This window comes from Cyanistes caeruleus, chromosome 17 (assembly GCF_971803275.1).
Source record: "Cyanistes caeruleus chromosome 17, bCyaCae1.hap1.1, whole genome shotgun sequence".
Classification (NCBI taxonomy): domain Eukaryota; kingdom Metazoa; phylum Chordata; class Aves; order Passeriformes; family Paridae; genus Cyanistes; species Cyanistes caeruleus.
This window is the reverse complement of record NC_141717.1, coordinates 14,524,271-14,548,761: the sequence shown is the minus strand read 5'-3', so window position 1 is coordinate 14,548,761 and position 24,491 is coordinate 14,524,271. Positions and strand designations below refer to the sequence as shown.

At 63.8% G+C, this 24,491-nt stretch overlaps 1 protein-coding gene across 1 annotated transcript; it reads right to left on the bottom strand.

Moving 5' to 3' along the window:
- Positions 1–200: 200 nt before the first annotated feature.
- On the bottom strand, positions 201–22,901 carry MYO15A (myosin XVA). Its single transcript, XM_086854967.1, is given in 65 exon segments — positions 201–451; positions 540–680; positions 889–1,022; positions 1,418–1,551; positions 1,652–1,785; positions 1,887–2,047; positions 2,150–2,246; positions 2,458–2,535; positions 2,936–3,030; positions 3,160–3,290; positions 3,447–3,529; positions 3,608–3,681; positions 3,888–3,960; positions 4,060–4,114; positions 4,193–4,295; positions 4,297–4,590; positions 4,955–5,029; positions 5,179–5,290; positions 5,496–5,637; positions 5,717–5,835; positions 5,920–6,035; positions 6,359–6,434; positions 6,643–6,702; positions 6,796–6,917; positions 7,077–7,173; positions 7,257–7,347; positions 7,690–7,828; positions 7,913–7,976; positions 8,100–8,161; positions 8,277–8,403; positions 8,482–8,570; positions 8,658–8,752; positions 8,881–9,072; positions 9,227–9,299; positions 9,412–9,590; positions 10,043–10,278; positions 10,369–10,464; positions 11,369–11,499; positions 11,583–11,664; positions 11,785–11,838; positions 12,114–12,198; positions 12,266–12,441; positions 12,529–12,646; positions 12,890–13,014; positions 13,149–13,194; positions 13,320–13,474; positions 13,843–13,920; positions 14,083–14,208; positions 14,459–14,590; positions 14,670–14,765; positions 14,847–14,970; positions 15,189–15,247; positions 15,342–15,455; positions 15,554–15,715; positions 15,899–16,012; positions 16,097–16,160; positions 16,628–16,731; positions 17,066–17,071; positions 17,189–17,279; positions 17,462–17,536; positions 17,743–17,852; positions 17,956–18,019; positions 18,308–18,390; positions 19,176–22,529; positions 22,701–22,901. Coding segments are annotated over 65 exon segments (10,380 nt in total). The 3' UTR covers positions 201–349.
- Between the last annotated feature and the right edge of the window lie 1,590 nt (positions 22,902–24,491).

Genomic DNA, 24,491 nt, shown 5'->3' with positions numbered 1-24,491 from the left:
AGGCACCGGCATGGGGAAACAGACACGGAGATCGGTGGGGGAAATTGAGGCACCGGGATGGGGAGAGAGGCCCTGGGATGGATGGGAGAAACTGAGGCACGGGACTTGGAAACAGATGGCGATTGACGGGGACTCAGACACGGAGGGCAGCATCCCCCCTGCAGCAGCGAGCGCAACACAAAACCACGGACACCGAGTCATGCCGGGCTCCCGGGCGTGTATAAAACCATGGAACAACAGTGGGGCGGTGACAGGGGGACAGCGGCGGCTGGCCAAGCGGGGGACACCCCGTGGTCACTGTGCCCTGTCCCCGCTGCCGGGGTGCCGGGGGCCCGAGGCCATGGCGGGCTCAGAGCAGGGTGATCTCGCTGGGCGGCAGCGTCAGCCTCTTCTCCCGGGCACCCAGCAGCCTCTCCATGTGCGCGGCCACCACGCGGCACAGCTCCAGGCCCTGCAGAGGGACACACCGGGGGTCAGCGGCCGTGCCACCACTGAGAGACCCAGCAGGGCTCCCCGCGATGTCCCCAGGTGTCCCTGACCTGCTCCAGCTGCAGCTGGGTGATGCCCTGCGCCAGGAGGTCTCCCAGGGTGATCTCCACGTAGGGATAGCTGGATCCAGCTGTCGGCCGCTGTGTCCGCGTGGACTGGATCTCATTCAGAGAGAACTTGGCGATGAGTTCCTGGGAGGGGGACAGGGGGGTGGCCAGTGCGCCCTGGGAACCCCTCCAAGGGGACAGGGAACCCCAGCTTGGACAGGGCCTGGAGCAAACTGGTCGGGTGGAAGGTGTCCCTGCCCATGGCAAGGGGGTGGAACTGGATGGGCTTTAAGGTTTGTTCCAACCCAAGCCATTCCATGATTCCGTGTGTCCCACTCAGCCCCACACCTACGTGGGTCTCCTTGCTGAGGAAGTTGAGGCCGTTCTGGTTGACGGCCAGGATACAGGGCGAAACGATGGCGTTGTTACTGCAGCTCTGGATGTAGAAGAAGGACGAGCCGAACATGGGGTAAGCACTCAGCAGCCCTGCAGGGCAGAGGACGGGGTCTCAGTGCTCACTGCCACCCCTGTGTGCCCAGTCCCTTGGGTGGCCTGCACCCAGGAGCAGCCAAGGGAAATGGGTGTCCTGAGCAGGGCCTGGAACCAGCCTGGCCTGTCCTGCCAATCCATCCTGCCCTCCATGTCCAATCCAGGCTCTGCAGGGACAGAGGCTGCCTGTCCTAGCAGCATCCCATCATCATCATCATCATCATCATCATCATCATCATCATCATCATCATCATCACCCTCCAGGCAGCATTGCATCCCCAGCAGGACTGCATCTCCAGCAGCATTACATCCTCATTAGCACTTTGTCCTCATCAGCACTGCATCCTCTCCCTGTGAATGTCACCTCCCCGTCCCCATCTCTGTCCCCTCACCCAGGAACTGTGCCCTGGCCTGGTGGGCGCTGAGTGCCTGGGCTTGCTGCACGTGCTGGGTCACCATCTGCAGCCAGGACTGCGGCTTCAGCAGGCGGAAGAGCTGCGGAGGGACGTAGTCCTGCATCTCCCGCCTGTGGGGAGCCCGAGGTCAGGGCCAGCGCTGGCCAGCAGGTCCCAAATCCTGTGGGACACGTGTTTCCCCCCCTGCAGGTGCCCTGTCCCCTGCCGTACGCGGTGGGGAGGTGGTGGCGGTCCTTGGCTCTGTGCTGGAGGGCGGCCAGCTTGGCCACGTGCGGGAAGTGCTGCTCTCCCGGCCTCGCCGGCGGCAGGACGGTGAACAGCCCCTTGAGGTAGTCAGGGAGCACCTGGAGAGGGGGACAGAGCACAGGGACACGGCTTGGGGACGGGGCACGCTCTGAGGGAGACAGGGAGGTGGCCCCAGGGGAGGCTGATGGGGTGGCCCGACCTGGTTGTAGTGGACAGTGACGTAGAGCTCGTTGTCGAACTTGAGGGGCTGGCTCCAGACCACGCGGCGGCACCAGAAGGTGTAGCTGGTGTCCCGGAGCTCCGTCTCGGCAGCCACGTCCAGGACGTATTCCCGGCGGGTCAGTGGCCGCACGCTCTGCCCTGTGCCACCCAGGAGTCTGAGTATGGCCACCACACCACCCGCATGGCTGTCCCATCCTGTCTTGTCCTGTCCCATCTGTCCCATCCCTGCCAGCTCCTCACCTCTGTCGGTCACCACAAAGAGGATGTATTCCTCCAAAGCTTCTGGATTCTGCAGCCCCATCTCACAGCACAGCTCCTCGATGACATCCAGAGCCACCTGGGCACAGGGACAGGTGGCTGGGACACTGCCACGTCCCCCTGTTGTGCTCTGGGCCATCAACTTGTCCTGCACTGAGGCTCATCCCAGTGAGGATCTGCTTCTCCCACAGCAGATACAGCCAAAGGGTGCAGCCCCTCCCACATCCACACGCTCTGGGGTGTCACCATAACCTTGGGGTGCACTGAGCCTCCTGTCCCCTCTGGCTCACCGAGCACGTCTTGATCTTGAGGTGCCTCTCGATGCCACCGGGCAGGAAGAAGAGCTGGCGCTTGGCGCTGCGTCCAGCCTGCACGGGAGGACACATTGGGGTGCAGGGGGGCCCTTCACACAGCAAAAACCCACAGGACACCCCAAATCCTGCAGCTGTCCCTAAGGAACCCTCCCACTGGGATCATCCTGTCTCTTGCCCATCCTGTCCAGCTGAACCATCATGCCCCCGACATGTCCACGGAGCTCCATCCCCACTGGATGTGGGGATGTGGTGAAGAGCAGACCCTAAGAAGGGCTGTGCTCTCTTGGTAAGATCCCCAGAAAGGATCAGCTGAGTTCCAGGGTGGCATCTGAGGGAGATCCCAAGCCCACAGAGGGAACCTGACCCCATGTGGGTACCCAGAACTTCTGGGGGGACCTCAAGCTGACACCAGCCCTGTTCCACCCCATGGGCACCCACGAGCCCCTGGCCTCACCACCATGGCCTTGAGCTCCATGCTGCTGGGGAAGAGGCTGCGGCCGCCGAACTGCTGGGTTTTCCTCAGGTTCTGCTCGCAGGCTTTGGCGATGCCTGGCAGGAACAGGGACTGGGATGAAGGATGGGGCTGAGCTGCCACGCTGGCTCTGTCAGAGCTCCTCCTGAGCTCTGTGACACCCGGGGTGTCCCTTCCCAGCACCCTAGGGTGTGCACGGCCCCTACCGTGGAAAGGCAGCTCCGGGTGCCTGCTGGCATCCTGCAGGAAGGCCAGGAGGAAGGGCCGGAGCACCTCAGAGCACTTGTAGTAGGCAGCGAGGATGTAAAGCAGCCTCCAGCCCCTCTGGCAGCTGTCCCTGTGGGAACAGCCAGGGCTGATCCCCTAAGCAGTGCGAGGGTGCCTGTGGTGGCACACATCCCTCTGCAAGGATGAGGTCCCCGCGTCTCCCCCAGGCTGGACAGGAGTGTCCCTGTGCCAGCCTCTGCTGTCCCACGTGGGTGTAGGGACTCACGGCTTGGAGCTGGTGTTGTTGGTGGTCTGTTTGATGATCTGGCAGTACACCTCATCCCGCAGCACCTCGTGCTCTGCACACAGCTGGGGGGACAGGCACAGCTCTCTGCCACCCCCTGTCAAGGCCACCCCCAGGACTCACCTGCCCAGTGGTGGATTTACCTTGAGGATGGTGCAGACGGCGTCCAGCTCTGTCTGCCCCCGCAGGGGGTGGTCACCCATGAACTTCATCACGGCTGGGGACAACAAAGCCACATGGTGGCACAGCTCAGCGTGTCCCTTCCCCAGGGACATGCTCCCCTGGGTGGGCACATGGAGCAGTGGGACCAGAACTCCCCTTGGACACTCCCTCTGCCCATCCCAGCCCAGCCCTACCCCCCTCCAAGGACAGGGCTAGGGGTGGCTGAGGGACAGGGGGCAGGACACTCGTGCCCCTGCCTACCTTGGAAAGCCTCAGCAGCCAGTTTGTTGAGGCCACCATCCACAAATTCAATGAGTGACTCCTGAATAGGAATCTGGAGCAGCGGGGAGAGAGCCAGCTCTGTCACCCTGCTGGGACCTCAAAGGGAGCTGCAGGTGACAGCAGGACACCCCAGGACTCCACTTGCCCATACCTTGGTGAACGTCAGCATCTCTAGCACGCTTGGCATCTTCATCCCACGGGAATCCCTGGCAGAGGGACAAGGGAGCAGGTGGGCACAGGTGTCCCCACCATGGCACGTCCCTGTCCCACCGCTGGACACTCACGTGGTCCCACGTCGTGCCGCACGGAAATGCCGCTGGGCGAAGGCCAGCATGGGACAGGCCCCGGTGACATCCCTGAGCTGCTCCACACCGTCACCCTCCGCAAAGGTGGCACCGGCTGGGGACACCTGCGGAGCGGGGCAGTGGGCACCGGGCACAGCCGGCTCTGAGGGACAGCCCCAGGCCAGGACCCACCTCGGTTTTCCTGTCCAGCTCCTGGGCAGCAGCAGTGGAGGCCACGGCCACGGCCACGGCCGCCGAAGCCGCCACCTTGCCCTGCTTGTCCCTGGGCTCCTCTTTCCTCTCCGCAGGCAAATGGACGAAGTCGGGCGCCGCGACGGGCTGGACGTACTCGGCAGGGAAGAGCCCTGACCTGCCATGGATGGCCCCAAACTTCCACCCTGTGCCGGACAGATGGTGGGGATGGCCCCAGGCTGGCAGCCGTGGGGTCACCCCTAAAATTCTCTGCCTGCTCCCTCCTGCCTCTGCACCCCCAGCCCTTCTCAGGGATCTGGACGCGGGTTTTGGCTGGAAGCAGCTGCAGTTTGGCATCACTCAAGGAAAGGTATGGACCAAGGGCCACAAAGCCTGTCACCTGATGGACGTGCAGGGGAGTATCTCCCTGCATCAGGTCGGTCCCAAAAAGACCCCAAATCATCCTGCCAAGGGGTGACAGAGGCAGGACCCCGTACTGTGCCCCAGACCCAGGAGGGGACACAGCTCAGGGCACACCAGGGACACACACAGGGACAGTGTGGCACCCACCAAAATCCTGGGTGCCTGTCTTCAGCTCCTCCAGGTACATCACCTTCTTGCGGACCACGCAGCCATAGTAGTAGTCTGCAGGGACACCATGGGGACACCACGGGGTGTCACAGGATGCAAAGCAAGAGCACAGCCACCTCCTCAGCAGGGCAAGCCATTAGTCTACTGCCCCGTGCCCCCCATCAAAGGTATTTTGGCATGGGGGGCTTTGGGGGGTGCCTCACCTCTCTCAGGGTGCTCCAGTGACTGCAGGTGGATGATGTCCCCTTTGTGGAAGCTGAGCTGGCTCCTGTCCTCCGGGCTGTAGTTCCTCACGGCCACCACATACTGGGAATCCTGGGCACAGGGGGTCTGGCACAGCCCATGCACGTAGGGACACCCACACCCCACCCAGCACAGGGACATCAAGCACCCGCAGCCTCAGAACCATTCTCCCAAATCCAGCCACAGCCCCCTGCCCACCCCAGCCCCCCAAAGGCAGGCACATGGGCAGGGTCTGACCCCCAGGACAAACCCACCCTGGCCCCAGGGCACCTCCCACCTTCCTGAGCTCTGTGATGAAGTGGTCAACCATGACCTTGACCTGGGGGGCTTTGGGGGAGAAGAGGATGAGCTTCTCGCTGCGCAGGTTGAACTCCAGCATGTTCCTGGATGGGGTGGTCACGAAGAGCACGTCGGGGTAGCTGGAGCAGGGCGAGGAGAGGCTGAAACACCCGGAATCTGTGGCACCCACGGTACCCACCCCACCCTGGCCACCCCTACCTGTAGGCCCGCAGCACCCGCAGCTGCTCCCCGGGGACGTTGGTGCCCTTGACCACCCGCAGCAGCTTGATGCCAGTGTGGGACACGGCCAGGATCTGCACACCCGTCCCCACGCTGCCCTGTGGGGCCAGGACAGCGGCTCAGCCAGGAGCACGGTGACACAGGGCCCCCCGTGCTGAGCTGCCCCACGGCTGGAGCCTCACCGTGGCAGGGAAGAGGCGGGAGAAGTACACCTCACAGCCATCCCGGGCTGCAGCAATGATCTCCCTCTTGACATCCTCGGTGGCCACGGGGCTGAAGGAGTCCAGCTTGTTTTCCGCTGTGGGGAGGGGGAAACACCTCCTGTGAGCAGCCCATTCCTGGAGAGGATGTGGACAGAGTTCCCAGCAAAAGCAGGGATGCTCGTGCCCTGGCCATGCCTGGCAGGACTGTGTTGCAGAGACAGATGTGTGTCCCCCAAGCAGCTGGCTGAGACCTGACACTTGTGATGTTGTGGAGCACTAAATTACAGAGGGGTCATTACTTTTGGAGGCAAAACTATCCAGAGTTAAGCAGAACCAGTCATGGCTTGGAGATAGCCAGGAGATGAGGAGAGGCACGAGAGTGGCTGGGTGTGAGCCCCCAGGAGGGACACAGGGTTACCAAAGAGGGATTTCAGGCGGAGCCGCTCCTCCTGGCTGATCCGGATGCAGGTGTCAGACAGCACATCATTGAAGATCTGGGAAAGGGGGTGAGGAGCAGTGGGGTTGTGTGGCGAGGAGAAAAAATCCCCGCAACCCCAGCTTGCAACAGCTTCAGCTCCTCCACGGCAGCTCAGCAGGGGAAGGCAGATGGCCACAGTGGGATGAGTAAATCATCCCCCCACTGGGGAATACCCCATGTCCCAGGGGATCCCGGGGGGCTGAGGGGCCAGCTCGGTGCCTCACCTGCCGGAAGATGAGGTCGAGCAGCAGTGGGTTATTGATGCTGTCCTTGGGGTAGAAAACCTGCCAGGAGAGAGACCAGGGCTGGGTGTAAACCTCCTTATTCCAGCAGGACCTTGGCACCAACCTGTCACCAAGTGTCCCCATAATCTGTACCTCCTTCCGGATGAATATCTTCCAGGGCACGTTGTGGTAGGTGTAGAAGTCCTCGCTGCAGCTGCGGTGCAGCTGGGTCTGGACCTGCTGCTCCTCGGACGGGAGCTCCCGTGAGACAAAAACTGCAAAGGGATAGAAAGCTTTGCAATCCCCGGGGGGAACCACCAACAGCTGCCTCTACCTGGGGAAACTGAGGCACAGGAAGCAGCTGTGCCACTGGGAGGGCAAAGTGCCTCAATCCACGATGGCCCTGCCAGGGCCACAGCTCTGCCCAGCAATACCTGGGGCTCTTGTGGCTGCAGGACGCCCTGTGGGTGCTCGCAGCTGGTACCTGGCACTTGGCACCGGCTTCACTGCAGCCACCACCTCCTTGGGCCCCTGTGGGGCACAGAGGGGCTGTGGTCAGTGCCAGTGACACCCCCAGCCTGGTCAGGGGGACACGGGGACAGCCACATCCCTACCACAGCTGATGGCACCCGGGCTGCTGAGAGCTGCTCCTTCAGGATCTGCAGGGCTTCCTCGTGGGGGTCCAGCTTCTTCCCAAAGAGCTTGCTGCCAAGACAGCATCCCACATCACCTGAACCCCAGCATCAGCTGCACCCCGGCATTCCCTGTACCTGACACCACCTGCAGCCCCATCACTCGGTGCACCCATCACTCCCTACACCCCATCACTCCCTACACCCCATCGCTCCCTACACCCCATCGCTCCCTACACCCCATCACTCCCTACACCCCATCACTCCCTACACCCCATCACTCCCTACACCCCATCACTCCCTACACCCCGTCACTCCCTACACCCCATCACTCCCTGCATCCCAGCATCAGGACCAGCACGTGCACCCCCAGGCAGGAGAAGGCCGAGGCTTGGCTGGGGGCCCAGCTGTGTACCTGTGGGGCTGGGAGCTGCGTGGGGCTGGCTGGCACTGCCGGATGATGTTGCGGATGTCGTGCGTGGGCCGCGGGAAGTGCTCCGAGTTGAGCCGGGAATGCTGCACTGGCTCTCCCGACCACCGCTGGCCCACGGCTGCTGCGGAGCCAAGCACACGGCTCAGGGGCCCTGGCTCAGTGCCACGAGCCCCTGTGGCCACCCCATTGCACCGGGACCCCTTACCGGCTTTCTGTGAGTATGGCCGGGGGTGGGGGACATGGGCTGGCGTCCCCTCTGCCACTCTGCCCTGCAAGGGACACGATGCTATCAACACCTGGCACCTCCAGGGCTCCCAGCCTCAGGGGCTGCCCCAAAGAGGTGCCCTGAAGTAGAGAAGGGGCTCGACCCCTCCTGGCCCCGTGGCACTGACCGAGGGTCTGGGTGGCTGGCTGACATCTGCCCGGCACTGTGGGGATGGGTCTGGCTCTGTGCCTGTGACAGCAAAGAAGAGAGCTCAGTCAGAGCTGTGGGGCTCTGGGTGCAGGGATCAGACAGGGAAACTGAGGCAGGGAGCTGGGTGGGGATGTGGGGTGCTCGAGGCGCTCACCCCTCGGCTGACGCGTCTCCGCAGCCACGGGAGGTTCGCTCCGGTTGGCATCAGTGCCACTGTTCCCCCCTCCCACGCCACCTCCTCCCTTCAGCCTCTGCGAGAGGATGGATGGCTTCTCCAGCTCCTGGGGGACAGCTGTCAGGGCACAGTGGCCAAGCCACCTGCGCCCCAAATGCCTCAGGCAGGGGGACACCCTTCTCACCCCATTGCCGTAGGAGAGCACGGGGTCAAAGAGACTGTCCAGGTACCGGTCCAGACCCTTCTGGCTGCGTGGCTCCCCCAGTTCCCCATCTGTCAGGGGACAAGGCATGAACCACTGGCATGGCAGGGCTTTGTCACAACACTGGGGGACAGGAGCTGGGGGGAACCATGCCCTACCATGGGGGTGATACGTCTCTATGGAGGGCAGTGTGGGGGCTTTCACAGCTGGGGGAGGAGGCACTTCATCCAAATCAAATCCGTGTCCCAGCACCCTGCAGAGAGGGAGGATGCTCTCATCGAGCACCCACTGGATGCCAGGTTTCCCCTCAGGAACCCACCCACCCCTACCAGCACCCATCCAGCCCCACAGTGGGGCACCCATCCCTGCCCGGGTACCTACGGCCGGCTGTCCCTGCTGTGGCTCTCGCTGCCGTCCCACGCGATGAGGAAGCAGGATTTCTGCCTGGGGAAGCCCCGCAGCAGCTCGAGGTCGGAGACAAGGTCCAGGACATAGTCGTGTCCAGCCAGCTCAGCCCACTGGGCACCCGCCTTCATCGCCACAGACCAGCCACGCCAGCCCTCCGCCAGCCCTCTGCCAACAGCCAGACACTGGGGACAGGCACAGGCTGCACAGGGACACCCTGCCCACGAGCTGGGCCCTCGGGCTCCCACATCCTGGGGACACCAAAGACATCCCGGGTGACACCGTGACCCGCTGGGTGGGTGGGTGCCGAGCCAGCACCTACCTGTGCTTCAGGACATCCCCTGCCAGGTCCTCGCCTGTGCTCCAGGAGTGGATGGGGCAGGAGAATTGGTCACCTGGGGAGGGACGGGCGGTGAGCGGGTGCCACCAGTCCCCCCCGCCTGCGAGGGCGGTCACCGTGGGACCGACCCTGGCCAGCACCGCGCCCCAGCGCCGCGCTGCCCGCACCGTTGAAGCAGTGCAGGTCGAGGGCCATGCTGGCCTGCCGCCGGTTCGCCGTCCACTCCAGCAGCGACGGGGGGAAGGTGCGGGCGGCCGCGGCGCCCAGCTGGGAGTGGGCCATGGCGTGCATCAGCTTGCGCTGGCACACCGGCTTGTAGCCAGCGAAGGCGTAGTCAGACACAAACCTGTGGGGAAGGGAGGATGCTGCAGGGGGAGCGTGGGCAGGATCATGTGTGCCAGCTTGGGACAGGGGGCCACAGAGGGATTAAGAGCACCCCTGGAGGGATCTCGGCAGAATCCTGGGCACGTGTGTCAGGCTGGCTCAAGGCACCTTGGAGAGATCTCAGAGCATCTCTAGTGGGATTTGGCCAGTATCACTGGGCACGTGTGCCAGGCTGGCCCTGGGGAACCTAGAGGGATCCCATCCCATATGCCAGCTTGGCCAGAGGGATCCTGAAGGGACCTCAGAGCATTCCCAACAGGACCTGGCCATGTGTGCCAGTTGGGGACTAGGCAGCATCCTCAGCCATAGGTGCCAGGAGAGCCCTGAGAAGCCCCAGCAGTGCACGAGCACCAGTGTATCCCTGAGGGTCCCAGCTGTCACCATTCCCCATCCCAGAGCCCATCCCCAGCTCACTTGAGCAGGTACTTGTCGAAGGCGGCGGACGGGGGGAAGGCGCTGAGGCAGGTGGCCAGCAGCAGCCAGCCCCGCTCCTCGTTGTTGACGTTGGTGTTCCGCCAGACCTGGTTGGCAGCTTGTGCCAGGAGCTCGTCCCGCAGCCCCGGCACCGACAGCCCCTTCTGCACGATGTAGTTGCCAAAGAGGGTCTCCTGAGGGCCGCCCAGCCCCGGGTCCCCCATGAACCGCAGGATCTGCCACAGGGACAGCCAGGTCCTCCCTCTGACCCCGGGCACAGAGCGGGCAGGGGACTGCGGTGATGGATCCTGGGCCATCCCACCTACCAGCTGGAAGAGGCTGAGAGCCTCGTGGCACAGCTCCTCATCCAGCCGGGTGAGGGGGGCTTTCAGTGGGGCCGTCAGCATCCCAAATGCCGGTTCCTGCGGTGACACCCGCACCCATGGCTACCTGGGGACAGCCTCAGGCCATGAGGGGCTGGCCCCATGGTGCTGAGCGTGGTGTTGATGCTGGGTGGAAGCTGTGGGGCTGCCAAAGGGCTGGGGTGAAGGATGGGGCCAGCAGCCTCCTGGGAGTGGGGCAGGGAGGGGCTCAGGCTGTGCCAGCAGCACCGGAGATGGGTGGTGAGGCCTTGGCACGCGTTGCCCAGAAAAGCTGTGGCTGCCCCATCCTTGGAAACGTTCAAGGCCAGGTTGGATGGGGCTTGGAACAACCTGGTCTAGTGGAAGGTGTCCGTGCCCATCGGAGGGGGTGGAACTGGGTGGACTTTTAAGTCCCTCCCAACCCAAACCATTCTGTGGTTCTTTGCCAACACCTTGGCAAGGCTGAGAGCCTCATCCAGCCCCGGTGCTGTCATTCAGGATGCCGGGGACTGGGAAACACAGGGCAAAAACAGGGATGAGGAGGAGGAATGGGGCAAAGTGACCGTGTGTGGGGCCGGGGTCCCGGGAGCAAAGCGACCTGGTCTCCCGCCCCAGCGTTCCGGATGCGCCCCGCGTCGGGCGTCCAGGAGGGCTCAGCGGGTCTCTCTCCGATAACCTCAGCAGGGTCCCCCCGGCCTCTGGAGACGACAGGAACCCACGGGGAGGGAGGGAGGTGGCAGCCAGCTCCCCACAGCACCACAGCCACCCCGGATCCAGCCTCTCTTGCTACCCGTGGTGTCCCCAGGGTGGAAGCCGCGGCAGAGCCCGGTGGGACAGTGCGAGGAGCCACCACGGGGACCCTGAACCTCACTGCTGCACCGTGACCGGGGTGCCAGGGACTCCCCAAAAGCTGTCTGCCCGTCGGGAAAAGCTCCCCTCCGCCGGGCCGCGGCGCCCACCTTACCTGGAAGTGGCCCCGCACGTACTTGGCCATGGGGTAGTCATTGATGTCGAGCGGGAGGGTGAGCTGGGGGTCGGGCTGCAGCGCCGGCGGCGGCACCAGCACCACGCAGCCGGCATTCACCTCCCGAGCGGCTGCGGCACAGCGGGAAGCTACGGCACGGCCGTGGCGGGGGGAACGAGGGGCTGGGAGCCATGGTGGTGCGGGATCCGCTCACCTGCAGCGGCCTCCAGCAGCCCCATCAGCTCGGCCGGGATCTCCAGGTGGGTGACATCCACCACCTCCCTCCGCGTCAGCTCCTGCCAGCAGCACAGGGATGTGCACGCTTGGTCCCTGCCCCAGCGCCCCGGGTACCAGGTGCAGGGGGTGGGCAGGGATGAAGGCACAGCAACACGTGTGCTCCCACCACACATCTTTACCTGCTTCATCCTCTCCTTCTCCTCCTCGGCCCGCCGGCGAGCATCCTCCTTCCTCTGCAAGCAGAGCAGCCGTGCTGAGTCCCACCGGAGGAAGGGAGGCTCTGGGGCATTACAGCACCCTGGGTTGCCATTAACCCCTCCCCAACATCAGCAGGGTTGTCACCCCAAAAAGGCATTGCCCATACCCAATGTGACACGGAGGAGGTGGCACGTGGGGGGGCTCACAGTCTGGGGTTGCCACTGTGTCCTCTCCAGAGCCACCAGTGAACATGCAGCAGGGTGGCAGCAGGTCCCCTGGGCCCCCTGGGATGTGGCAGGTCCCACCTCACCTTGAGGTACCTCCGGCGGTTCACGTAGATGTGCACCAGCGACCTGAACTTGATGAGCGTGCGCCGCATGCGCCGGTACCGCTGCCTGCAGGAGGGCACCCGTCACCTCTGCCACCCAGCAGTGCCCACCCGCCACCCCCAGGGACACCCACCTGGCCAGGTATCCCCTTGCCCGGCTCTGCAGGAGGACGATCTTGCGGCGGAGGGAGCGGAAGCGGCGCTTGATGAAGAAGGTGCGAGCGTAGCGCTGGAGCGTGAGCGCGGCCAGGTGATGGGCACGGGCTCGCTTGCTCTCCAGCGCCTGGTACAGCTGCTCCTTCAGGAAGAGCTGGGAGCAGCGGTGAGGCCATGAGCTCCCTGCCTTGGCCACCACACCCAGGGCATCCCCAGAACCAAGCCCCTCCTGGGACAGTACCTTGGTGACACCGACGTAGTACATGCTGGGGTTAACGGGGCAGAGGCTCCTCAGCATCTCCACACAGTTGGGTCCATTGGGAATGACATTGGACCACATATCAACGAGGCAGCGATACCTGGGTGAGCCCATGGCACTGTCACCACACAGGGCCCCGCTGGGACACCAGCACAGACCCTCCCTGTGGTGACAGACACTGCGCCTGGAGATGCAACATCTCCCAGAGCTGTGTGTTGGCATGAGGGGTTCCCAGCTCCCATTGTGGGGGAACCCTAGCCCAGATGCTGCCCCCAAAAACACCACAAACTCTGTGGTCTCCCCTGGCTGGGATGGCAGTGCCCAACCTGCAGCCCTCAGGCACCTGTCGATGAAGACGAGGAAGGGGATGCGGATAGGGAAGCCCTCCTTGCGGATGCGGATGGTCTCCAGGATCCCTGAGTACCGCAGCTGGGCCCTGACCACGTCAGCCTCAAACAGCCCTGGCTCCTGGGGTGGGGATGGGGAGAAGCATCAGCAACTGCTGGGGCAAGCCCCCGGGTACCATGTGCCCACGGCACTCCCAGTGCCAGCAGGGCAGGAAGCACAGGCACCAGCACAGGCAGCACAGCCCCGGCTCTCACCTTCTTGTTGTTGGGTTTGATGCAGCGCACAAAGAAAGGGTTGCACCTGTGACACAGTGACCCTGTCAGCCACAGGGAACAGGGGACAAAGCCAGCCCAGCCACCTCAGGCTCAGGTCCAGTTGCCAACAGCCTGGTGGACGGCCTGGCTGCCCACCCTGCCCACCCTGACCTCTCCATCCTCTCCACCAGCTCCAGGAGCGACTGCTGGAACCGTGCGGCCACGGTCGGAGCCTTGTACCGCCGTGTCCTGGTGCTGCTCCTCCTGATGAGGCTCCTCTGCCGCGCCAACACCTGGGCATGGCCGAAGAACAGGTTGGCCACCACCTTTGGGAGACAGGAAAGGGTAGAGAGGAGGAAGGTGGTCGGGATGGTGCAGCTCTCCCACATCCTCTTCACAGCCTGGCCAGTCCTTTTTTGTCCAGCCCTGGGCAAGATGCATCCCCCTAATTGTGGCTGGATAGGGATGGGGATGAGGAAATGGATAATACAAATCACAGCAGCAGCCCATGTCCCTGTTTGTGCCAAATGCTTGAGGGGTCAAAGCCCAGAGGATTCCATGGGTGAAGCCAGAGTCTTCCTCTGCTTCTGGTCCCCCTGGGCTTCACCAGCTGTGGGGACACGCTTGGGGACATGGAAAAGGATGTCTGGAAGGGCACCATTGATGCCCAATGTCACTGCAGAGCCAGCCTTACCTTGGTCCTGCTGCTGATGAACAGGTCCAGCACATCCTGACGGACCTGGTCATAGTTTTTATCCAAAAACTTGTGAACCTGGCAAATAGCAAAACCTCATGGTGAGGAGCCTGGCAGGGTGACAAGGTGAGGCAAGGAGCTCCAGGACCCCAGTAAGACCCCCAGAGATGCATTTCTCTCCTTGGCACAGGACCAACCTCCTCTTTAACCCTCCCTGCTGGATATCCCAGTGTCACACACCTGGTAGGTCACCTTCCCTGCATAGTGCTTGATGGTGAACTCGGGCAGCGGCATCTTTGGCTTGGTGTACAGCGGGTTTGTCCCGTGGTGGTAGTGACATTTCTGGAGGAATGTGTGATCAGTGGCCTGGGAAGGGACACAGGAGTGACACACAGCTCGGGACATTCAGCAGCATGTTGCAACAAGGTGATCTCCAAGGTCCTTTCCAACCCAAACCATTCTGTGATTCCATGATTTGGGCTTATCCAGCCTGGAGGAACCGGTTCCCAGGTAGTCCAGGACAGCCCAGGAGAAGAGCAGCCCTGGGCCTTGGTGGTTCCCCAGCCACAGTGACCTCCCAGTGCTGGCTGCACCTCATCATCAGGCAGCCCCTCACCTGGGGGAAGCAGCTCTGGTCATCCAGGATCCGGAGGATGCCGTAGGGTTTTTGGGAGATGAGGTCAATGCAGGGCTGGTTGTCACTGAAGGGGATCTCCTTCCACTCGATCTGCTCCCGGAGATACTCCTCCTGCAGGGTGGGCACCAGGTCAGCCCTGTGTCCCCAGCCCAGCACCAGGGCAGAGCCCAGCACTGCCCACCAGCCCCACCTGCTCCTCCTGGAACACAATCCTGTTGAAGAAGAACTGCAGATACTCATTGGCGTAGTTGATGCACAGCTGCTCAAAGCTGTTGAAGCTGAGGTCCTGCAAGAAGGAAGATCCATGGAGCCTGGGAGGATGGAGCTGGGATTGAGCCAGGACAGAGGTGGGATGAATCCTGCTCACCTCGAAGCCGTAGATGTCCAGGATGGCGATGGAGAGGGCCTCCTGCCGTGGGTACACCAGCTTGTTGATGCGGTCGGTGAGCCAGCCGAAGAGCAGGGAGTAGAGGGTCTTGGCAATGGCATCCCTGGGAAGGGGAGAGATGAGCAGAGTTCTGGAGCTCTGGAATGGCATCAGTGTACTCCACTGCCACAGCCAGCAGCCACCACAGCATCAGTTTTAATCACCACAGAGTCTAATCCACACTGGGGGACCTGATCATCCCCTTTCCCAGCTGGAATTTCACTTCCCCTGCCATCCCTGACCCCTCCACACCCTCCTGCAGTGCAGCCCCCTTCCCTCTACCTGGCATCCACGGCACTTTCAACAGTCAGAGGGGTAAAAATCTTCTCCCGCTGCGTTTCCTGGTTGGCAAATGGCATGATGGAGTTTCAGCAATATCAGCCATGGTCCCCAGGGGCCAGAGACCCCCTCCCAGCCTGTGCCCCCTGTACTCACCGTCACCTTGAAGGTGATGGCTTTCTGCAGGCCCTCAGGGGACACCTGCAGCAGCTCAGCCACCGTCCGGATCTCCGTGGCACTCACCACCGTGGCGATCTCCTGGCAGTCGGTCTGCAGGACACAGAAATGCCGTGGGATGGGGTGATCCCCCATTTGCCACATCCCAAATCGTGCCCAAGGAGCACAGCTCGGCTCCCCGTGGAGCTCACCTCGTATTTCTCAAAGTAGACGTTGCCCAGGTGGAGGACGGAGGAGAGGATGCGGAAGATGCTGTTCTGCTCCTCCACGCTGAAGTTCAGCACCTCCATGGTGTTGAGCAGCCGGCGGAAATCCTCAGCGTCATCCTTGCCAGGAATCTCGCAGTTCCCACCCTGGCACAACCCTCTCAGTCCATCAGTGGGTTCCAGGGGGTGTCAGCACCCAGCATGGGTGGTCACCCTGCCCTGAGCATCCTCCTCACCCACACACTGAGGGCTCAGGAACCCACCAGCACCCTGAGGTTCTGAGCACCCCAGAAATCAGGCTGTGGGCAGGCTGGGGAGGGGACACACTACCTGGTTCAGGTAGTAGTAGGTCTCGGCGCCCTGCAGGCAGTACCGCTGCCGCTGCTGGGACGGCAGCCCTGCCAGCATCTCATAGAAGATGTGGTAGTTGCGCTCGGTCTTAGCCTGGAGAGCAGAGGACAGAGCTGGGGAGGGGGTGGCAGAGGGGGCAGAGTGGGGGGCAGAGCCCAGGACCCCCTCACCACACACCTGGAAGACCACGCGGGACTTCTCCAGCAGGTACTGCGAGGTTATGGCACCGCAGATCAAACCGCTGCAGGGGTGAGAGTGGGAACCCGGCTGGCAACCTCGGTGTGGGCAGGGGCTGTGCCCCCCCAGCGCTTCCACCCATGCCCCAGTGCCCCCCAACAAAATGGGAGCTCAGTGCTGCTCCCCAGATGCCCCCACCAGGGACAGGTGGGCAGGGAGAGAAGTCTGCACCTGGCTGGAGTGCTGCACCCCGGGGTGATACCCCCTGTCAGGATCAGTGGGGCTGAGAGAGGATGGGGTGGGATATGAGGACAGGGATGGGAACTGGGAATGGTCAAGGTGCCAGCCAAGTCATGGCATCCCTACCCCAGGGACAGCCACCTGTCCTTGGGTGCCATCACCTTTCCAACACCAGGTTTGTCCCATGTGTCCTCCCAGGGACAAGGGGCTGGGTTGGGCTGGACACTCCTGGGGCAGCAGGGGACATAGGGTGGGAGCAGTCACACACAGATGTTACTCAGCATTACTTACTCCTCCAGAAAGATTTCCACAAATTTCCCAAACCTGCTGGAATTGTCATTCCTCACGGTTTTGGCGTTGCCGAAGGATTCCAGCAAAGGGGTCGCCTCCAGGATCTGTTGTGGTGATGGGGAGAGCTGGGGGGGTCAGCCTGGGCACCCGACACTCCACAGGACATCTCCAAGTCTAGAGCAGCCCCTTTGTCACCCTGCCACCCTCTCTGCCACCCCATGCTCCATGCAGACACCCGTGGGTGCCCAAATTGGAGGTGTGCACCACAGCCAGGTTAAATGAGGATGTGAGAGAGAACACAAAGACTCCACCCCTGTGCATGCACTGATTTCCTGCTGTCCCTCCCGCCTTTCCCCTGCAGCTGGGGTGCCATGGCCAAGATGCCACCACGATTCTCCATCCCCCTGAACCATCCCAGCCCACGTGTCCCCTTGGTACCTCTATCTGCCATGGTCCAGGTGGAAGCGTTGGGACAAGGAGAGAGCAGCAGAGCAGTGAGGAAGAGAGCGCTGGGAGGTGGGAGAAGAGGATGGGGACATGGGGACTCAGGGATGTCCCCACCTGTGGGGCAGTGCTGCGTTTCTGGCTGACAGCTGCCAGGTAGCTCAGGATCAGCTTGGTGGCTTCGGTCTTCCCTGAGCCGCTCTCCCCACTGAAACACAGAGCGGGGGCATGGCTGGGGCCATCACCACTCAAGCAAGGGGTGCCCACCCCAAACCACCCCAAACCTCCACCAGCACCCCATCCCCGGGGCCAAGACAGGCTGGTGGCAGTGACCCAGCAATTAGGGTGGTGTTAATTAGGGGGCTGTGTGTGGGGATAGCCATGTCCCACCTGATGACGATACACTGGTTGTGTTTGGCATCCATCACTTTGGAGTAGGCGACGTTTGCGATGGCAAAGAGGTGCCTGGGGTGGGGAGAAGAACAAGGGGGGTGTTGTGCCACGCTGGCCCCACACAGGGACCCCCCAAAGTGCCCCAAGCACAGACACAGCTGCTCCAGCACCCAGAGACCGAGGGCTCCCCAAGGTCTGCTGCAGGACCCAAGTGTTGGGGATGGAGGGTGGGAGTGACCCCATCCCCACAGGGCACTTGGGGACAGCCTGGTACTCACGGCGGGTTTTCCCCCAGGGCTCTGCCTTCGTACTGCTGCACCTGCTCCTTCCCGTAGATGTTGTAGAGCCGGTACGGGTTCACCGACACCAGGATGCTGCCGATGTAGGTCTGCCGGAGAGAGGTGTGGGGCTGTGAGCTCTCGGGGGGTGATGACTCCCCAGAGACCCCACACATACAGTCTTTGGGGGATGCTGTGTCCCCCTAAGCTTACATAGATGAGCTGGCGCTCAAACCGCGTCCGGATGTTGCTCAGCACTGCAGCCTCCTGGAGGTCCCTGGCATGAAGCAGAGGCTGAATTAGGGGGTGACACAGGGACAAGGGAGTGTCTGCTGTCCCCAGAGTCTCCTCAGCATCTCAGGAGGCTGAAGCAGAGCCCATGTTGGGATGGGATGGGATGGGATGGGATGGGATGGGATGGGATGGGATGGGATGGGATGGGATGGGATGGGATGGGATGAGATGGGATGAGATGGGATGGGATAGCAGGGTCAGGTATGAGGTTGGGAGCTGCAGCCCCACTGTCCCCCACAGCACTAAGTCATGGTGTGACAGGGACACTCACTCCAGCTGGGTCATGTCCTCCAGCCCATCCTCCTCCTGTGGCTCCTGGTACCGCATGATGGGCAGGCTGCACAGTGACTGCATCTGCATGGAGCAACCACCCCACCATGGCAGGGATGTGCCAACACCCTCAGACCTCCCACCCAGTCACCACCACCACCCCAAAACACCGTCTGTGACCCCCAAACCATGGGACATGCAGTCAGTGATGGCAGGAACCCCAAGAAAACACCTCACAGCCCCAAAACCAGTCCCCCCGCAAGAGCATTGTGTGTCAGGTGAGAGCAGCAGTGCTGGAACACAGAAATGTGAGGCCACCAAGGCCACCTCAGGGCTGGTCCCAGGAAAACCTGGTCCTGAGAATCCCGGTCCCGCTCACCGGGAGGGGATGGCATCACCTGCAGTGGAGGTGATGGAAGGGGGCTGAGGCTGCTCCCCCCGGCCACGCGCAGGGGTGACACAGGCCAGGTGTCACACGGGAGCCTGCGCTGGCCCCTGGCCAGGCGGTGGGCAGGAAAGCGGACACCCCGCAGGGTCACCGTGCCACCTGCGCCTGTCCCCGCCGGATCGGGTCTCTGCATTTCCATGCGCCAGAATCAAGTGTCCCCTGAGGGGCCGCTCGTGGGGGGACACACAACAGCTGATGATCCCCTTTTCCAGTCTGTTCCTCGCGGGAGGACCCCCGCCAGCACCCAGACCACCCGCAGCCATTTACCCCACCCTGAGCACCGCAAACCCCTCTCTGCACGGATGCCTTCGTGCCCGGGAGAGCCGTCGGGCACCTTAACTCGCCACCCTGTCCCGGGTCCCGCCGGCTGCCAGCTCGGCCCCGGCTCCATCCCCCCGAGGGGGCTCCCCGCGGGCGTTACCTTGGTGCGCCAGGGCTGCTTGCTGCCCAGGTACCCGTCTGCCCAGGGGTGCCTGTCCCGCCAGCCGCCCGCCGGCGGGCGCTGGCACAGGTATCGGGCGATGTCGGCTCCCCACTGGCCCGCCCACCGCCGGCCGCGCTGGGTGGGCTGCTGGGGGAGACCCTGCTCGGCTGTCCAGACGTCGGGCATCTCCCGCACCCGCACGACGTGCTGCTTGGACCAGTGCTGCTTGTACATGCGGGATGCGCGCCGGAAGGAGCCCAACCTCTGCACCTGCGGCGTCACCACCGCGTAGCGCCCCGCGCCCTCCTCCCCGGCCTCCCCGTCACCCTCGATGGGCTCCGCCGGCCCCGGCGGGCGAGCGCCGTGGCGGGGGATGGCCGGAGAGCCGGGGGCTCGCCCGTGGGGCGGTGGGAAAGCGGCACGACGGGGCGGTGAGGGGCTCCGGCTGCCGCGGGGGTTGGAGGGGAGGATGGGGCGCCCGGCGTCGGCCCAGCCCCGGCGCCCCGAGGGTGGGCTCGGAGATCTGCGGGTGCTCCCGTCCAGCCGGGATGGGCGCCGGGGCAAGGAGGGCGAGCGAGTGGAGGGATGGCGGGTGGGTGGTGAGGATGAGGGGGCTTTGGTGGAGCCTATGCTTTTTACGAGAAGCGAAGCCAGGGACTGCGCCACGGAGCGCCCCTTGGAGAGGCTGCGGCCCCCCACTTCAGCAGATGGCCTCGGTGGTGGGGAGTGGGGGGCCATCCCGGCAAGGGGCTGCCCGATCCGCTGGATAAAACTTTTCGGGGTGCTGGGAGCGGGGCTGGGCGGAGGAGGGACCCCGGCGGGACCCCTCGGGGCACCCTGCCAGGGGGGCAGCTCCTCATCCCAGGAGGGGCCGGGGGGGCCGAGGCGGCGGCTGCCGGGGCGGGACGATGGTGCCAGGAAGGGGCTCCTCTGCAGCGGCTTCACCGCCTTGGTGGGGGGCTCGGGAAGCCGGGGCCAGGCCTGGGGGAGCGGCAGCCCGGGGGGGCTGCTCCGGCGCGATGACAGAGGTCTCCCCGCCGCGGGCCCCCCCAGGCGTCTCCCCCCCGGCCCCGGTGAGCGGGGGGCGGCCGGTGGCGGGGCGGGGGGCTCGGGCCCGAAGCGCCGGAGGCTGGCACCGAGGGACGGGGATCGCCGTGGCCCCTCGCCCCGCGTGCTGCCGGGCCGCGGACGGACGGGCGGCGGTGACGGGGAGCGCCCGGGGTTGGCGAAGGGGTTACGGAGCGACGGCCGGCGCGCTGCCCCCGGCTCCGGGCTCGGGGGCTGCCCCCAGGGCCCCGCCGATGGGGAAGGGTCCCGGCTCCCCAAACCGGTGCTCTCCATCCCCGCCAGCCTGCGGCCGGAGCTCCTGTTGGAGGGCTGGGGGGTGCGGGACCCCCGAAATCCCCAGGCACCTCTCAGCGGGCGGCTGGGAGGAATGGAGAGGGATCGCTGGAGGAACTGGCCCAGAGGGCTCCCGCACACCCGCGCCGCCGAAAGCCGGGGGCGTGCCGGGGATGCCGCGGGGCCGGGGGCTGCCGGAGGCGGCGGCGGCTCGTACTCGTCGTAGTCGTCCTCGTCTCGGGCAGCGGGCAGGTGCGGGGACGGCGGCAGGGGAACGTCCAGGCGGTCCCTGCCGAAAAGCTTGACCTGGGGTCGGGGGAAGAGCCTGAATTTCCTGTTGAGGGAGAGCTTGGAGGAGAGCGTCTCCCGCATGCCCCGGAGTGAGGAGGTGCTCAGGATGGAAAAGGGATACTCCTTCTCTTCTTCCTCCTCTTCTTCCCACTCCTCGGGCTCCTCGCCCTCAGCGATCTCCTCCAGGCCCAGGGCGTAGGGGTTGCAGGAGGATTGGGCATGCGGCGCCCAGCCGCCCTCGCTGTACTGGATGCGATGCTCGGGGTAGTCGCCCCCAGGGTACCCCCTGGCAAAAGACTCCCCAAAATCCTCGTAGGGGTCCCCCCTGTAGCCGAAGGGCCCCTCTGCCTCCTCACCGTACTCCGGGTCGCTGCTGTATGGGTCATAGAGGCTGAGGGGAGACCCACCACCATACACTCCCTCATCCTCGAGCTCTGAGTAGCCGTAGGGGTGCCCTGGCTGCTCACCGTCCTCCCAAAATCCCCCGTAGGAGTCGTACTCCTCCTCTGTCTCATAGCCAGGGTAGTCAGAGTAGGGGGTCGGCACGGCATCCTCGAAGCCGTACCCTGCTGGGTAGGCTGGGCTCTGCATGTAGCCTTCCTCCTCCTCCTCGGAGTAGTTGTGCCGGGGGCCATAGGCTCCCTCCTCTTCCCCGCTGTAGCCGTGCCACGGGTCGTACCCTCCATCCTCCTCGGCGTAGCCGCGGCGAGGGCCGTACTCTCCATCTTCCTCCTTGGGGTGACTGCGCCCATAGGGCCCATAGGCTCCATCCTCCTTCCTGGCATAGCCACGACGAGAGCCATAGCCTCCATCCTCCTTGCCATAGCCTCTCCGGGCTCCGTTCTCCTCCTCGGCCCAGCCGTAGCGCGGCAGCGGCGGCTGCTGGGCCGCTGGCTGGGAGCGGCGGCGCGACGGCCGCCTCACCATGCTGCCCTGCCGCGGAGTGCCGGGCGTCGACAGCCCCACACCGCCAGGGATCCGCTTCATGTTGGCCCGGTGCCTGAGGATCTCATCTTCCGCGGGGAACGGCAGCTTCTTGGCACCGATACGGGACAGCCAGGCCGTGTCAGTCGCTCGGCTGCCCCCCACCAGCCGCCCGCGCCGGGAAAGCACCTTCCTGGCCAGCCAGCCCGTGGCAGAGGCCGCCTTGCTCAGCACCTGCGCCCGGGGCTTGAATTTCCTTTCCGGGCGCCGGCGGAAGAGCGATGCGCCGTGCTCGATGTCTTGCCCGCCCCGCCGCAGCAGCAGGAAGGATGGCTTGGATGCTGCCTCCTCCTTCTTGGCCTCCTCCTTCCTCTTCTTGCCCACCTGCTTGAAGCGCATCATCAGGTTGGAGGTGGACTTGAGCACCGCCTTGTTCTTCTTCTTCTTCCTCTTCTTGGTGCTGTGCTTATGCAGCCCCCAGAAGAAGCGGGATGTGTTCTTGAACTGCCCCTTCTTGGGCCGACGCAACCCCAGGTTCCTGAAGCCCAGGAAAAGCTTTGAGGTGCTGCGGAGGCTTCGCTTTGCCCGGGCCTTCGGAGGTGCTGCTGCCTCCTCCTCCACAGCTAGGCTGGCTTCCACAGATTCTTTGGGCTGTCCCTTGGCCTCTGCACCCTTGGCCCCTTTCTTCTTCTTGTCGGTTGTCAGCCCCATCATCAGTTTGGAGGGGCCCTTTATGTTTTTCTTGCCTGTTGCAGCATTGCTCTCGCCTTCCCCTTCCTCCGTCTCCTGCTGCACCTTCTTCCCACGGCCCAGTTTCATTGCCACTCCTGCCTTGGGCAACCCCTTCTTCTCCTTCCCCTTCCCCTTCCCCTTCTTGGGCTCCTCTGCAGCCACCTCCTCCTCATCTTTCTCCTTTTCCTCCTTTTCCTCCTCCTTTTCCTCCTTTTCCTCCTCCTTTTCCTCCACCTTTTCCTCCTCATTTTCCTCCACCTTTTCCTCCACCTTTTCCTCCTTTTCTTCCTCCACCACCTCCGTCTGCTCCGTCTCCTCTGCCTTCAGCAGCTCCGCATCCGAGCCATCCTCTGACTCGTTGGGATCCTCCTTCTTGCCCTTCTTCCCTTTCCCTTTTCCTGCCTTCCCTTTGGGCTCCCCTTTCTTGCCGGCCATCCTGGCAGTGTCGGGCGCTCATGCTCCGGCCCCAGCGGGGCCCTGGGAGATGATGCCCTGTGCGCTCCCGGCACAGCGCCCGGCTCCGGCCCCCGCCGCCTGTCCCGGCTGCCTGTTTACCTGAGCCCGGCTTTGGCGAGGCACATGCCCGTGCGCGGTTCCCTCGGGCGCCGGTGGCCGCCCGCTTGGCATGGCGCTGGGCCGGTGAAGCGGCCCCGGGGCAGCCCGGCGGAGCCGCTCCTGCCTCCCGCGCACCCCGCGAGTCGGCAGCGCGGTGCCGGTGGCTGCGATGCGGCTGTAACCCAACCACCAGGCTTGCGGAGGCATGAATTATGTAAGGGATGCACCACGCCAGCCCCGAGACTTTTCCGAAGGAGCAGGGAAGGGCCCTCGCTGCTGGGAGCATCCCCCCAGGGGGACGCTGCGGGGGCAGCACCGGTGCCCCAAAACGGGACCCTGCCACCTCGCCAAGCCTCGGGGCTTCCTCTGCCCCTCCCTGAAGAATCAACCTCTTCCTCCAGTCAGCACGGAGATGGATGAAGCCCAGAGATCCGTGAATCCAAATGGCAGCACCGAGAGAGGTGTCGATTCTACAGAGCCCAGGGTAGCAGTGGGAACACAGCCAAGGGGAGAGACACAAGGGAAGGAACCAACAGCAGACCAAATTCCACAGCCGTGCTGGGAAGCACTGAGGAGCCCAGAGCCCTCAGGGACACTCCTCATGCCATGCCAGGTGGCAGGTTCGTGCAGGGTGCCACACGTGCCCACACACAGCTGGCAAGAGGGGTTGCGTGTGCCACACGTGTGACCCACGGCAGTGCCAGCGGCGTGTTTGTGCACACACACGTGCCCAGGCATGGGGTGACCACATCAAATGTTAATGCCAGGCCTGGATTCCTGCAGCTCATCAAAGTTTAAGCAGCAGCGGTGGGAACTCGCTGTCCCACATGGATCACCTGCGGGCAGCAGTGGGGCTGGTGTGGGCAGGGCCAGCACCCGCTGCACCCCCTTACAGGGGGTGTGTGTGGGGAGACAGAAGCATCCAGCTGTGCAGCAGCTGCAGAACCAAAGAACCACCAGCAGTTGTTGGACTGAACCCATTGATCTCCCACAAGATCAGAAGAGCCCAAAGGCTGGCACCTCCTGGCACTGTGTTGTCCCCAAACCTTGTCCCTCCCTGCCGTATCTACAGCAGAGGGGAATCCACCGTGATCCCATGGCTTTGCCTCCCCCCTGCATTAATTTCTGGGGTAGACACAGCCTGGTCTGCACGGATGGAGGCAGCTCTGCAGTGCAGGGTGGGCAGAGGGACAGAGCGGGACCTGGCAGGCATAAGAAACACGGGATCAGCAGGAGCCCTACCTGTCACAGTGCATGCACAGGTCTGCCAGGGCCACTGGGCCATATGGGGCTGACAGGGCCTGCCCCACACCACCACCCCACCCCTCCTCCTGGCATGGGCACACACAGCCTGGGCACCACGACGTGGCAGGGAACCACCTTGGAAGGGACACAGCCCTTCCCTCTCTGCTGGCAGAGAGCAAAGACGTACCCAGCTGGTGAAAAGCTGGTGCAGGTCACTCCCTGCAT